General features: G+C 42.5%; 1 protein-coding gene across 1 annotated transcript in view; it reads left to right on the top strand.

Annotated features, from left to right (window-relative positions):
- Positions 1 to 542: 542 nt before the first annotated feature.
- HTATSF1 (HIV-1 Tat specific factor 1) overlaps positions 543 to 14,461 on the top strand; it is a 47,361-nt gene continuing 33,442 nt past the window's right edge. Inside the window, exons 1-2 of the mRNA XM_033946316.1 lie at positions 543 to 777; positions 11,227 to 11,443. Of these exons, the coding sequence (XP_033802207.1) occupies positions 625 to 777; positions 11,227 to 11,443 (370 nt within the window). The 5' untranslated portion in view covers positions 543 to 624. The remainder of the gene's footprint in view (positions 778 to 11,226; positions 11,444 to 14,461) is intronic.

Genomic DNA, 14,461 nt, shown 5'->3' with positions numbered 1-14,461 from the left:
ATTTCTTGATATTGGTATATTTATTGTGGATATCATGAAAGCCTAACTGGCTGGGTGTGCCTGAGGTCCGGGTTGAGAAGCACTGCTCTAGGAATACACTTGTGAATTCAAAATAAAATGTTAACCTTCCTAGGTCAGGAGTAAGCAGTCTCAGTCCTGGAGGGCAGCAACCCAGTAGCGTTCTCAGAATTTCCCCAATGAATATGCATGAAATCTATTATGGGAAATCCTGAAAACCTCAAGCGCCAAGGCTATCCCACCCCTGCCCTAGGTCAATGTTTGAAGACTTCAAATCCCACCATGCCTGGCGTCTAGATTGAAGCGTTCCGGATTGCATTTTGCTGGTCTGACAGATGTGACGCTATCCCTTCCTCAGCAAATCGACAGCCTTTGTTCCCATATGCAAAATGGCCGGCACCAGTGTTCGCTCCTTTCGCGCATGCTCTCGCATGGATCTGCGGCCAATCCGTCTCCGCTGCCTGTTCGTCACGTCCGGTCGCAGGTTCCCCTTGAGCCCAGCGCCGGGAGTTGCGCGGTTCTTACAGGTGGGGGAGGGGACTGATCGAAAGGGGGCTGGGGGGGGGGCCCCGGTAGGCTCGGGAGCCCTCCGACCGGAGGCGCGTCATGAGCGGGGATGAGGACTTCCACGAGCAGCTGAGGCTGCAGCAGATCTACGGGGAGAACCGAGACGAAGGCCCCGACCCCTACACCTTCGTGGATCCCTCTGACGGCACCGTGTACGAATGGGACCTGGACAAGAAGGCCTGGTTCCCCAAGGTAGGGAGCAAAGGAAGGAGAGCCAGGGAGGGCAAGTCAAAGCGACGTTTCTATACATAACCCCTTCCCTGCCCCCCCCCCCTCAACTTTTACATTAGCAGTTTTCTATGCATAAAATAAATTCTCTCTAGCCTGTTTAAAATACCTGTTAAAAAATTTTAACCCCCCCCCCCCATCTAAACATAATTATAATTAATAGCAACATTCAACAAATTCTTCTAGGTGGTCGTGGAATATGGATTTTATACAAGACTGGTCAGAATCTCAATATAAACCTTGAAGCTTCAGTTCTGTGTCACAAACTCCATGTTGGGCACAGGCATGGGCGAGAGACTCCAGGTAGCCCTTTATTTGGCATTGTTGCTCCGAAGCAACATGTGTCTATGGCTCTTATGGGAGATCTGCATCTCCAAAGTGCCCGTTTACTTGGCACCTTTGCTCTCGTTCAACATCAAGTTAAGCAAAGCAGCCGTCTCACCATCTGCCAGTTAAAGGGTTAAGATAGTCTGGGTGCTTGTTGTTTACTAAAAGTATTAATAGATTTTAGGATATGCCTGTCAATTTTGTCTGAAACTGTTGATACCAAATTTTGGTGTGCCCACACTGTTATTCCTTCTCATTTTAAAGCTTCTTTCTCCATCCTATTGCTGTGCTCCTGTGCACTCAGACAAATACCTGGAATTACTTGGTAGGCACCATAAGCTTTGGAACTTGTTTTATTTTAACTTGGCACTGAGCTTCCTAATTGCTTGTAGCCTGAGGTGTGCCAGCTTAGATGTAGAGCACACAGAAAAAGTTAATTTTATGAAATTTCAATATATTGGGTATATTTACTGGAGGAGAATGAGAAGCAGTTGCACACATTTTTAATCTGTAAATGTAAGGCCTGAAAAATATTCTGTGTAGACCACTGAAAGAGATTATTAAACGCAGGGTATCTGAAATTGTGCAGTACCTAATGAGCAAATGACCACAAAGTACTAGTCTGTGAAATCTGTATTTCATATTGCCAAAATTTGACTAAAACCCTTTATATTGACAGTTTTTGAGGAAAGAAAGAAGTGTTTACTCACCTTTACTCTATATTTTCCTTCCTGCATTTTCAGAACATGGATTCATGATCTAAAGTTGCAGGGTGGAAGGTTCGGTGAAAGCTGAGAACAACAACCACAATTTATTATGCATGCAAGAGATGGTCCCTGCTCAGAAGAGCTTATATTCTAATTATGACAGACACACAGGACAAAAGGGGAATCGGAACATAGTGCTCATGTAGAGAATTAGAGGGGGGGTTGATGAGGTTGAATCGCATAGGAAAAAGGGGAGTCTAAACTTAGTGCTCATGAAGGGAATTAGAGGGGGATGAAGAGGTGCTAGAGGACTATTGAGATGACAGACAGATATATTGGTAGGGCTAGGATTTAAATACAGCTTCAAATAATTGGGCTTTCAGTCTGGATTTGAATACTTCCAGAGACAGAGCCTGATGTAACGAGCCAGGCAGGCAAACAGAGCAGCAAGATAGAAGGGACAGAGACGGAAATTAGCAGTAGAGGAGAAGGGTACTGACAGGAGAAGCTTTTCTGATGAATGGAGTTCCTGGGGGGAGTGTAGGAAGTAATAAGAGAGGAGAGATACAGAGGAGCTGCAGAGTGAGTACACTTGAATGCCTGTAAGAGGAATTTGAATTGTATGCGGAGACGGACAGGGAGCCAGTGAAGTGACCTGAGGAGAAGAGTAATGTGGGTAGAGTGACCCTGGTGGAATATGAGGTGCGCAGCAGCGTTTTGAACGGATTGAAGGGGAAAGATATGGCTTAGTGGAAGACCCGTGAGAAGCACAATGCAGTAATCCAGATGAGAGCGTGGATGAGGGTCTTGGCAGCATGCTCAGAAAGGATGAATTTTAGCAGCTAGAGTAAGAAACAAGTTTTGGCAATCTGTTGGATATATAAGGAGGAGAGTGACAGATGACCCTAAGGTTGCAAGCCAACGAGACACGGAGGGTGAGTGTTATCCACTGCTATAAAAAACGAGGGAAGGGGAGAAGCGGGTTTAGGAGGAAAGATAAGGAGTTCAGTCTTGGCCATGTTTAATTTTAGATTGCGGTGATTCATCCAGGTAGTAATGTCAAAGAAGCAGGCTGAGATTCAGGCCTGGATTCCTTTAGAATTTCAGGGGTAGAGAGGTAGATTTGCATGTTATCAGCATAAAGGTGGTACTGGAACCCGTGGGATGAGATTATAGAGTAGATGGAGAAAAGAAGAGGTCCCAGGACAGATCCCTAAGGTATGCCGACCAATAGCAGAATGGCAGAGGAGGAGGATCCTGCAGAGCTTACGCTAAAGGTGCGATAGGAAAGATAGGAAGAAAACAATGAAATAAGAGAGCCCTGAAACCAAAGCAAAGATAGCATATCAATGAGTAGGCAGTGGTCTACGGTATCAAATGCTGCAGATAAATCATGGAGGATGAGGGTGGAGTAGAATCCCTTGGATTTGGCCAGGAGCAGGTCACTGTAGACTTTAGCAAGGGCAGAGTGAAGGGGTCGAATCCCAATTTGAAAGGGGTCGAGGATAACCCGAACCGAAAGGAAATCAAGACAGTGGCGATGGACAGCTTGTTCTAGTAATGTCTTTTTCAGTGACTTTTCAAGTATCACTGATATCTCTTTAGTCACTCTACTATACCAACGTAGCAGTTGAATATATTACCCCTGCAACATTTTTGTGACGTGTTCTAGTAGTGTGACAGGTAGGGTCCATCAATGGTTTTTTTTGGAGTGGTGTAATCATGGTGTGTTTGAAGGCATCGGGTAGAGTCACGGGGGAGAGCAATAGGTTGAGGATAGGGCAGATAGAGAGAATGACAGTTGGGGAGATAGTGATCAGTAGACAGGTAGGAATGGGTTCAGAGAAACAGGTGGTCATTTTGGTGGAGGAAAGAAGATGCACAGTTTCCTTTTCAGTGATTTCTGGGAAGGAGGACAATAAAGGGTCGACAGGGCAGGAGGCTGGAAGAGAGATGGACCATTGGTCTGACCCAGTAAGGCTATTATGTTCTTAAGAGGAAGTTATGCTACCTGATTATTGTTTTTACTATAGTCCTACCAGACCAGATCTTTTCCCATCCCAGAAGGCCATGGAAATGTAGGACATAGTTAGCTTAGATTACAGTGGCATGTTAAATTTCAAAGTAAAAGATATGCTTAGTAAAGGTCTGTGCCTTATAGAAAATGGTGCTCCTTCCCCCTCTGGCAAATGGTCCTTCACTTTGCAATAAGATTAACTTCCTGGCTGTATCACTCTACAGTATATAGAGAAGCCATACAGAGCCAGATGCACTAAATCAGCGATCGTCTAATTAATGTCGCTAAGCCAGTTTTGATTGGTTTAGCGATGATTGCCTTTACTGACCCGATGGAGAAAACGGCTCACTCTGTGGTTTTCTGAATGATCGTTCATTCTGCGATCCAACCATGCAAATAAGCTCATTAATATTGAAATGCCATTTAAACTAGCAGAGCGACTGATGCTCTAACATGGCTTCCCAATGGAAAAACACATCTCGTGTGATGGAGATCCAAGATGGCCGACGGTCTCTGAGGCTGAGCAGCACGCCGGAGGAGACTGTTTGGAAATTTTTCTTGGAGGGGAATTACTTACTTGAATATGCCGAAGAGGAGAGGTCGCAGCGCCGCTGGAGCCTCGCAGCGTTCTGCGGTGTCCTCTTTCGGCAATATCGAAGAACTCCTGCGTCGGATGCAGGATATCCCAGCAGCGTTGGCACCCCCGCTGGAGACGCCTCAGAGGGGCGGAAATGAGGTGATCTCCTTGGGGCTAGAGACAACGCTGAGCCCCGACGCTAGGGCACCTCCCCCACCTCCTCAGGTTACCAGCTCCCCACGAGTGGAGGAGCTACCGGAAGAAGGCAAGCACCTACCCTCGGAGGCTAGGAAGAACATGGAGAGGAGCGAGGAGATGGACTCCCTGAGTTCTCAGGTGAGTCCAAGAAGTACCGAGGACTTGGAAACATCAGGGATTACCCCAGCCCAGCAGAAGGATTGCCAGGAACAGCTAACAATTGGTGAGACTATTCAAGTTTCTAATGTTTCATATGTTATAGAAAAACCCAGAGAAGTAACACTGGATTCAATTTGGGACCTAGTTGCTGACCTAGCCAAGTCTGTTAAGCCCCAGCTTTTGCAACTGGAAAATAAAATCATACTTCAAGAAACTGAGATAAAAAATATAAAGGTTGAAATTGACGAATCCAAGAATTCTATTGTGAATATACAACAGGAATTAAAAGCATCAAAACAGCTTAGTGATGCATTAGTAAAAGATAACACAAATTTACGCAGAAAAGTGGAAACTTTGGAGAACTTTTCTCGTAATAATAATCTCCGACTGATTAATTTTCCTAGGATAGCCTCGGTGACACCTAGGGATATGTTGAAACGCTACATGTTGGAGATTTTAGGTATTCCAGAGGATACATTACCACCACTTACTCAAGTATATTATTTGCCAGTGAAAGTTATTAAATCACCATCTAAACCACAGGAGGATAATCAACCACTTAATGTTTCAGCAATGCTGGAACTCTCGGACAGAGAGGCTGCATCTCCGGCAACACTGCTTCTCACTGTGGCTCTTGCACCAGATAAAAATTGGTTGCTTAGACTGTTCTTTAGAAATAAAATGAAAGAATTTCTTGGATATAAAATATTAATGTTTCCAGATTTGGCACGGGACACTCAAAGAAGAAGGCGAGAATTTCTTTTGATGAAGCCAGGGGTTACATCTCTTGGAGGGACTTTCTTCCTACGGCACCCTTGTAAATGTGTAATACAATACCATATGAAAAAATATATATTCTTTGAGCCATTCCAGTTGACAGCCTTTCTGGCAGGAACTCGACTGGATGAAGGGAAATTAAAGTGAAGTGTAATTGAATAAATGATATCCTTTCTCAGCTAAAGGGATCTTGTTTTCCTATATATTTGAATTAATATTTTGTTAATATTTGTTAATATGTTCGCCTAATCCTTCTTGGATCTAATTGGAGGACTTGAGCTGAATTTAAGCTAAACATTTATTTTATTTGATTATTATGTATTTTAAATTTTGAGTATTATTTTCCTGCTTTTCTTCAACTTTCTGTACAAGTGGATACTTGATTTGTAAAATGTGAAAACTTGATAAATAAATAATAATAATAAACATGGCTTCCCAATGCACACAAAAAAAGTGATCGCTTTTAGAGATCCAAAAAAAGCAAAAAAAGCGCTTACTTGTCTAACCATAGTTTAGCCCTTTTTTTAATGGGCACAGATCCTGTGCATGTTACACACGCACAATATCTGCCCCATTAAAAGAAAAAAAAACACCCCCCTCCACCAATGATGACCCTTCCCCATGCACCTGAAACTGATACATACCCCTGCAGCAGCATGCCCACTCCCTCCTGCCAAAGGAGCCCCCCCCCATGAACACTCTCCAAACCCCTCTAGGAACCTTTTTCCAAAGTTGGAAGCAAGAGGGACGCATGGTCCCTCCACTTTCAAGGCCCATCGATCCAAAATGGCGGTCCTTCCCTCCTTGATGCATCATATGATACATAGAGAGGGACTCAAGGTCCTGATTGGCTCAGACACTTAAGGCCCCTCCCAAGACTTAGGCATCTGGGCCATTCAGAGTCTTGGGCTCCTCCCCATGCATCACATGATGCATTGAGGAAGGAAGTCCTGCCATTTTGGATTAGTGGGCCTTGAAGGTGGAGAAACTTTTTCTGTCCTGCTTCCATCTTCAGAAAAAGGTACCAGGGTGGGGTGGTTTGGGGGAGCATCCATGGCAGGAGGGAGTGGCATCCCTACTGCCGTTTTTTATTTGGGGAGGTGGGGAGGGGATGGATCGGAGAGGGGCCTCTGTTGGCAATAGGGAATGGGCATCCCTCCTTCCAATTTTCTCTCGTGCGGTGGGGGGGGGTGTCAGCATGGCAAGAGGAAAGTGGACATCCCTCCTGCCTATTTTCTTTTGCTGGGGGGGAGTTGCCATGGTAGGAGGGAATGGGCATTCCTCCTGCCATTTCACAGTCGCAGGGAGGGTGGTTGACATGGCAGGAGAGAGTGGACATCTCTCCTGCTATTTTTTTTCTCATGGGGGGGGTGGAGCAGCATGGCAGGAGGGAATGGGCATCCCTCCTGCTGATTTTCGCTAGTGCGGGGGGTGGAGATTCCCGATGCTACGTTCATCTGGGGTCGTTGGGGAGGGCAGTCATTGGCGGGGGGGGGAGCTTTTTTCTCTGTGGGTTTTTTTTTTTTTTTAGTGAGGTAGATATTGTGCATGTGTAATATGCACAGCATCTGTGTCCATTTAAAAAATAAGAAAAAAGTTTTCTTGCCCCGAACAGCTGAGTGGCAGGAAGCTGCTTTCGGGGCTTCCCCTGCTGGCTCTGCGCCTGTGTGAGAGTGGTTCTCACAGCAGTCAGTCACAGGAGAGTTGGGGATTATAACGAACCTCCGCGTGAATCATTTGCATTCAAACTTTTTAGTGCATCAATAGCTCTTTTGGCCAAAAATCGGATCGGAGCAGATCCACACAGTCTTACCAATCCTCTTTAGTACATCTAGCCCACAGTGTAGCTTTGTCTGTCTACTGACAAGACATAATCCATTTGCCTGGATTGGCCTGGCAGGACTAAAGAAGAGACAGTTGTCAGATAAGCATGGCTGAATCTTTTTTTACTTGGTTCTCACAACTCTGCGCATGTATATACATGCAGAGGTAAAGAGCATCTTTGGCATCCTATTGTGTAATATGCAAATGAGCTAGAGGTATGAAATTGTATGGTGCAGCTAAGCTTGTTGGGCTTGCCATGGTAACTCTGGTTATGACATCTATCTACTGCTTACACATACTCTTGGAAATGGCCCAACAAAATAGACACTAAAGTTGATACCGTATATACTCGAGGATAAGTCGATCCGAATATAAATTGAGACACCCCATTCCCCCCCCAAAAGGAGGAAAAATGTTGATTCGAATATAAGTCGGGTGGCTTAATATTCAAGTGTCCTGCCCTGCCAGGTTCTGCACTCAGCCCCCCTCCCTGCCAATTTCTGTACCCAGCTCCCTTCCCTTCCTGCCCTGCACTCAGTCCCATTTCTTACCAGGCTGTGAACCAAGCCCCCCTCCCTGTCAAGCTCTGCACACTGTCCCACCTTCCTTCCCTGTATCCTCTTCCCCCCTAAAAAGAGCCAACCTCATTAGTGATGTCACAATGGCTTCATTATCCCATACTCCCCTCTGCCCTCTAACCCAGCCAGCAGATTAACCATTCCCCTTAACTTAAACCACCTGGTGGTAGGCCGGGACAGGAGGGATCCCTCCCATCTCCTGCCCCGGCCGACACTAACAATTACCACTCTCCCTCGCGTACCTGTTCCCTGGTGGTCCAGCGTGTATCCAGCGGCGCACCTGAACCGGTACGCAGGAGCGAGCTTTTCGTGCTCCCGGCCGGCCCTGCACCACTCCTTGACAGGCTGCCACAAGAATTTACGGTAGCCTAAGGCAGGACTGCAGGAAGTCCGGGAGGGTTTTGGGTGGTCACTGGGGGATGACCCGAATATAAACTGGGACCCCCATTTTTGAGCCTAAAATTCCCGGTTTATATTTGAGTATATGAGGCAATCCTCCATTCATTCAACTTGACAACCTGCAACCCGGCCATTATGTTGCTTGCATGTATAACAATTATTGGTGGATTGGAAATATCTCTGAAATATTCTTAGAACACAATGATGACTTAATTAACTTTTTGCATCCACAAGGCCCTGCTCGATCCTTTCATTGGCCCATTATAAAAGACACTATGTGGTTTTCAGAGGAACATATTTTTATGGTTCTTGAAGCTCCAATGACAACCTCCGATGAAAACAATAAACTGTGGATACAGATGTTCTGGAGATGATTTATTATACACTGACATATAAAAAGATGAAATTCTGATAAGGATTTAGTATTGTCAGCCACTTTGATTATAACTCTAGCATTACCAATTGATAAAACATGGTTGTTAAAACTTTAAAAATTTTCTTGGAAATAAAATACAAATGTTCCCAGATCTTTCACGAGAGACGCAAAAGTGCCGCCGTGAATTTCTTCTTTTGAAACATGGGCTTATATCTTTGAGGGCGACTTTTTATTTGAGACACCTGTGTAAATATGCTGTTCTTTGAACCATCTCAATTGACAACCTTTTTGGCAATGTCTCGTCTGGATGTAAGAGACCATTGAGCCCTACAATTTGTTCAAGTAGGGGGACCTTGTTTCAGCGCTATAGCTTTCAACATCTTGTTGAATATTATTATTTTCTCTTATGTTTTGCTATATTTTTAGAAATCTTGGATCTAAAGATGAGGACTTGAGCATAAATAGTTTAATATTATCTTTGAATTATGAATTTGAATTATAACTTTGAAGTATTTAATGTTTTCACTATTATTGCTTTCTGTACAAGTAATATTTGGATTTAAATTGAAAATCAATAAAGATTTAATGAAAAAAGAAACCCCATGAAAATTCAATGAAAAAAGTACAATGATAAAAAATACAGTGGTAAAAATCCAACCAGACTGTATTTTTTATCATTGTACTTTTTTCATTGAATTTTCATGTTTTTATATGTCAGTGTATAATAAATTATCTCCAGAACATCTGTATCCACAGTTTTTTGTTTTAATCGGTGGATTGTTTTCACTGTGGATCATTGGGTCTCCCCATTTTTCTTTGTTGTGCTCCAATGACAACTTCAACAGGAAGATAAGTAAAGCTAGTCATGAACTATGTTGTCCAATATTGACTACACATTCAAAGCATTTGTACTCAGACTAGCTGCATGATGAGCAGCATTTGAAGTGATTGTGAAGCACAATTTGTCTTTGAAATTGTTACTTTCCTCACCATACTGTTCTTTAATCACATTAATTTTTCATCCTAATAAAAAATCACAGATAGTAGAAAGCCTCAAATTTCCAATTCAAAGTTGCTCTCATTATTCCAGTGCCTGTCTACATCTCCAACATATTTTAAGGTTAAATGAAGGTTGAAACCTTGGTGTACTTCCAGGTCTATTTTCAGCTATTAGGAATAGTGGGTCAAAATTGTGGCTCAATGAGTTTTGTAGCTAAACAAAATTGCTCTTTCAATTGGTGAAAGAAAGAAAGAAAGACTAGAGGATGTACAGTTGTGATATATGACATTAAATATAGGTAATAATATTCATAGTTGAAATTTTTTTTATCTTAATAAAGATTTATTTCATGAAAGAAAAGCATAGCGTGCCTAAAAATTTATGGGGCAATAACTGGCCTTAATCTCTTCCAATTCCTAAAATCTGAGCCCTATTGTGTTTTCTGTTCAGGAGCTATGTTGTGTCAAATATTTGCCTGTATATTTCATGACAAAACTTTTTCATCAACTGTGTGGCCCTCCAGTGATACACCAAAGCATGCATCAATGATCTGAGTAGTATATTTGGATTCAGCACAAAAAGTTGTACTAGAAATTTGACTTTAAGCTTGGTCAAGTAACTATCCTTTCCACACCCTGAACCAAAAGTTGACCTTTTTCACTATATTCCATGGAACGAAAAAAGAGGCCCCTAACTGGAAGAAGTTTGAGATCCTGCTCTAAGACTTTGTAGATATACATTGTATGTCCTATTATACTTCTAGTAAAAAATTTCATCAACTTCTGAGATAGTCAAGTGGGGAGGCCTAGACCACTTGACATGGAATGGCCCTCTTAATATATAAGACAGATAATTTGAACTTGGACAAGCTTGTATGTAGCACCAGTTTATTATAGTTGTTTAAACACCTGATTATTGTCAAAATGTGTGTGTGTGTGTAATGGGGAGGGGCTATTGAGTATCTATCACCTATTCATATGCAACTGCAGATAGGCAAAATCGTGAATCAGGAATGTGTGAATAATGAGAACGGACTGTATGGTTGACATCGATCTGTGAATTGGGCCAGTGCTACTGTTGATTGGGAGCATTTTCTTTAAATCAATAGACTTCATACCAGGCATAAATAAATTAAAAGTACAGGTACTCGTCGACTTATGACCTATGTTAGACTAAGGTAAGAATACTGTATTATACTGGGTAATGATATTGTAATCATCTTAAAGTAATATTTTATCACCATTTTCTTACTTTCTAAGTCAAGCACAGCACAATCCCTTTATGGTGAACATTCGTTGTGGTGCCTCCTCCTCTTTATATTATTACTTGGGAGTGCGGGAGACTGGGGCTGCTAACAGCTGGCGGGGGAAACTGTAGTAATCGCGTCAAAGTCAAACAGTCGTAACGTGAATAGGTCATAAGTCGACGAGTACCTGTATAATAAAAAGTTGACATTTTTGTCTTCTTATTTAAGGTAACTGAGGACTTCTTGGCTATGTACCATGCAAACTATGGCACTGCTGCAGATGATGTGAATTCCTCCTCTGCTCCTGCTGCACAGGCAGAAAATGAAATCGCTGTGAACCCCAAGGTTCCTGAAGAAGAGAAAAAGACTGCAGATAACAATGATGCATTGCCTGTTCCACAGGTGGAACAAAAATCAAAAGCAGAGAAAAGAAAATTGGAGCCAGGTAAAGACTTCCTCAGAGCTTCACTGGAATCAGAGTTATTCTTATGCTTATACTATGATTTTGTAGTTTTTCCAAGCTGATAGAATCCTGGAAAGAAAATGTACATGAGCAATTGGAAATGTATATAAATCTCTGAAAATTTAATGGAACAAGATCTAATCTAATTATTAGATATATTATCACACTTGAGGTCATTTTAGTATTCTTTGTAAACCAGTGGCATATTTGTCAAGTGCTCTGTTCAAACTCTCCCCTTTCTCTTACATCCAGTTCAGAGACATGCACATACACAGGGGAGATGGAAAGAATTTCATGGGCCATGCTGGCCCACTTGTACATTTGATCTTTGGTAATTACATGGTAGCAAAGAAATGAGGAAGCAGAGAAGACCAAAGAAGAGTAATCTTACCCAGAACATTCTGGGCTAAGCATCTGTTCCCTGGTTCTCAAATGCTTTGCAGCTTGCAGAAAACAAATATTTCTTTCTCTCTCAAACCCTTTTTGTTATGTTCCATGGGCTGTGCAAGGGTCTGGTGGCTCCCAAGGCAACAAGAGCATGCTAGATTGAAGCAGCTACAGAGGTGTCAGAACAAACTGGTTTCAAAGGGCATTGTGGCCCGTTCTACTCATGCAGCCTCATGGGTGGAGGACCACATGGTTTCACATAAAAACATTTGTAATGCAGCCACTTGATTGTCTTTTCACTCCTTTGTGAAATGCTACAGAATTGATGTTCTAGCCAGAGACCATAGAAACATGATGGCAGATAAAAGTCAAATGGCTCATCCAGTCTGCCCATCCACAGTAACCATTATCTCTTCCTCTCTCTAAGAGATCCCACGTGCCTAGCCCACGTTTTCTTGAACTCAGACACAGTCTCTGTCTCCACCACCACCTCCGGGAGACCATTCCACTACCCTTTCTGTAAAAAAGTATTTCCTTAGATACTCCTGAGCCTACCACCTCTCAACTTCATCCTATGCCCTCTCATTCCAGAGCTTCCTTTCAAATGAAGAGACTCAACTCGTGTATTAACGCCACATATCTCTTCTCTCCTGCCTTTCCTCCAAAGTATACATATTGAGATCTTCAAGTCTATTACCATATGCCTTATGATGAAGACCACACAAAATACACAGACAATCAGATAAATGGTTTGACACTGAACTCCTACAACTAAAAAGGAAATGTAGACAACTAGAAAGGGCATGGATAAAACAAAAACAAGAAATTACTAAAACAGAATGGAAAATCCAAATCAAACAATACAAAATCAAATTGAAGGAAAAACGCAAAGACTATTACTCCAACCTCATAGGCACCGACAAACCAGACACAAAAAAACTGTTCAACCTAGTAAGAAACCTTACCGACACTAAACCTTGTCTAGCCACCCAGGAAAACCTAACACCTACAGCCTCTCAGTTAGCAGACCACTTCAAAAATAAAATCATCTCAATTAGAACAACATTCAACAACTCACAAAACAACACAGACAAGATTCTAACAAAACCCACATCAGATGAAGCAATATCAGCGGACAGGTTCTGGACCGACTTCCCTACAACCCAGTGGACTGAACTGGACAGACTATACAAAAAATATTGCAAATCATCATGTGACCTGAATAACTGCCCACCATACCTACTAGCAACAGCTTCCATAAACTTCAAAGCTAGCTATACATTATGGCTACAAACCACACTCAGGGAAGGCCAGTTCCCACCAGAGCTCGGAGAAATTATAATCACGCCTATACTGAAGGATCCCAAAGGTCTAACAAATAACCCATCAAATTACAGACCAATCGCTTCTATCCCAACATACGTCAAAATAATAGAAGGACTAGTTGCACAACAAATGTCCACTTACCTTGAAGCCCACAATATCCTACATCCATCCCAATCCGGATTCAGAACCAACTACAGTACAGAAACTCTCCTGGTATCTCTACTAGATATAGCTCGAAGTCACCTCAGCCAAGGAAATAGACTGCTAATCATCCAATTTGATCTCTCAGCTGCATTCGATCTAGTGGACCACTCCATTCTTCTCCAAAAACTAGACGCAATAGGAATTTCAGGTAAAGTTCATAACTGGTTCCAAGGCTTCCTTAAAACTAGAACATACAGAGTCAAATCTAAAGACATTCTATCAGAACCATGGTCCAATCCATGTGGAGTACCACAAGGCTCTCCCCTCTCTCCCACACTTTTCAACCTATTCATATCCTCCCTAGGCACCACCCTAGACACCCAAAATATTACTTCTTTCAGCTACGCAGACGACATAACCATCCTCCTTCCATTCGACATACACAACCCAATCTCCACAGAACGCTTGAAAACTACATTAGAAACAGTGGATAAATGGATGACAGATCACAAGTTGAAGTTGAACTCTGACAAAACCAAATTCTTATTACTAGAGAAGGACAAAAAACCATCCCTAACAGAACTGGAAGTAAACTCAATCAAGTACCCTATACAGAACTCCCTTAAAATCCTAGGAATACATTTAGACAGATGTTGCACAATGCAAACACAAATCCTAAAAGTCACCCAAAAAGCATTCTTTACAATGCGAAATTTAAGAAAAATCAGGAAATTCTTTAACAAAGACCAATTCAGGATCATTGTCCAATCCCTTGTGCTAAGTATTGTCGACTATTGCAACAGCCTCTACTTACCTTGCCCGACCAACACAATAAAAAAACTACAGACCATCCAGAACACAGCCCTCAGACTCATATACTCACTCAGCAAATACGACCACATTACCAATGCATACCTAGAATCTCACTGGCTACCAATAAAAGCAAGAACACAATTCAAACTCTACTGTCTCATTTTCAAAGTAACCCATGGCACGGCACCCAATTACCTAATTAATCGTTTCCATCACTATCAACCACCAAGAAGAAGGAGAACACAGAACCTTTTCACCTATCCACCACTCAACGGAACTTGTCGTAAGAAACTATACGACAACCTCCTGGGGACACAGGCAGCTAAAATA

The sequence above is a fragment of the Geotrypetes seraphini genome, chromosome 5, assembly GCF_902459505.1.
Source record: "Geotrypetes seraphini chromosome 5, aGeoSer1.1, whole genome shotgun sequence".
Taxonomy (NCBI): Eukaryota; Metazoa; Chordata; class Amphibia; order Gymnophiona; family Dermophiidae; genus Geotrypetes; species Geotrypetes seraphini.
This window is presented reverse-complemented; position numbering and strand designations above follow the sequence as displayed.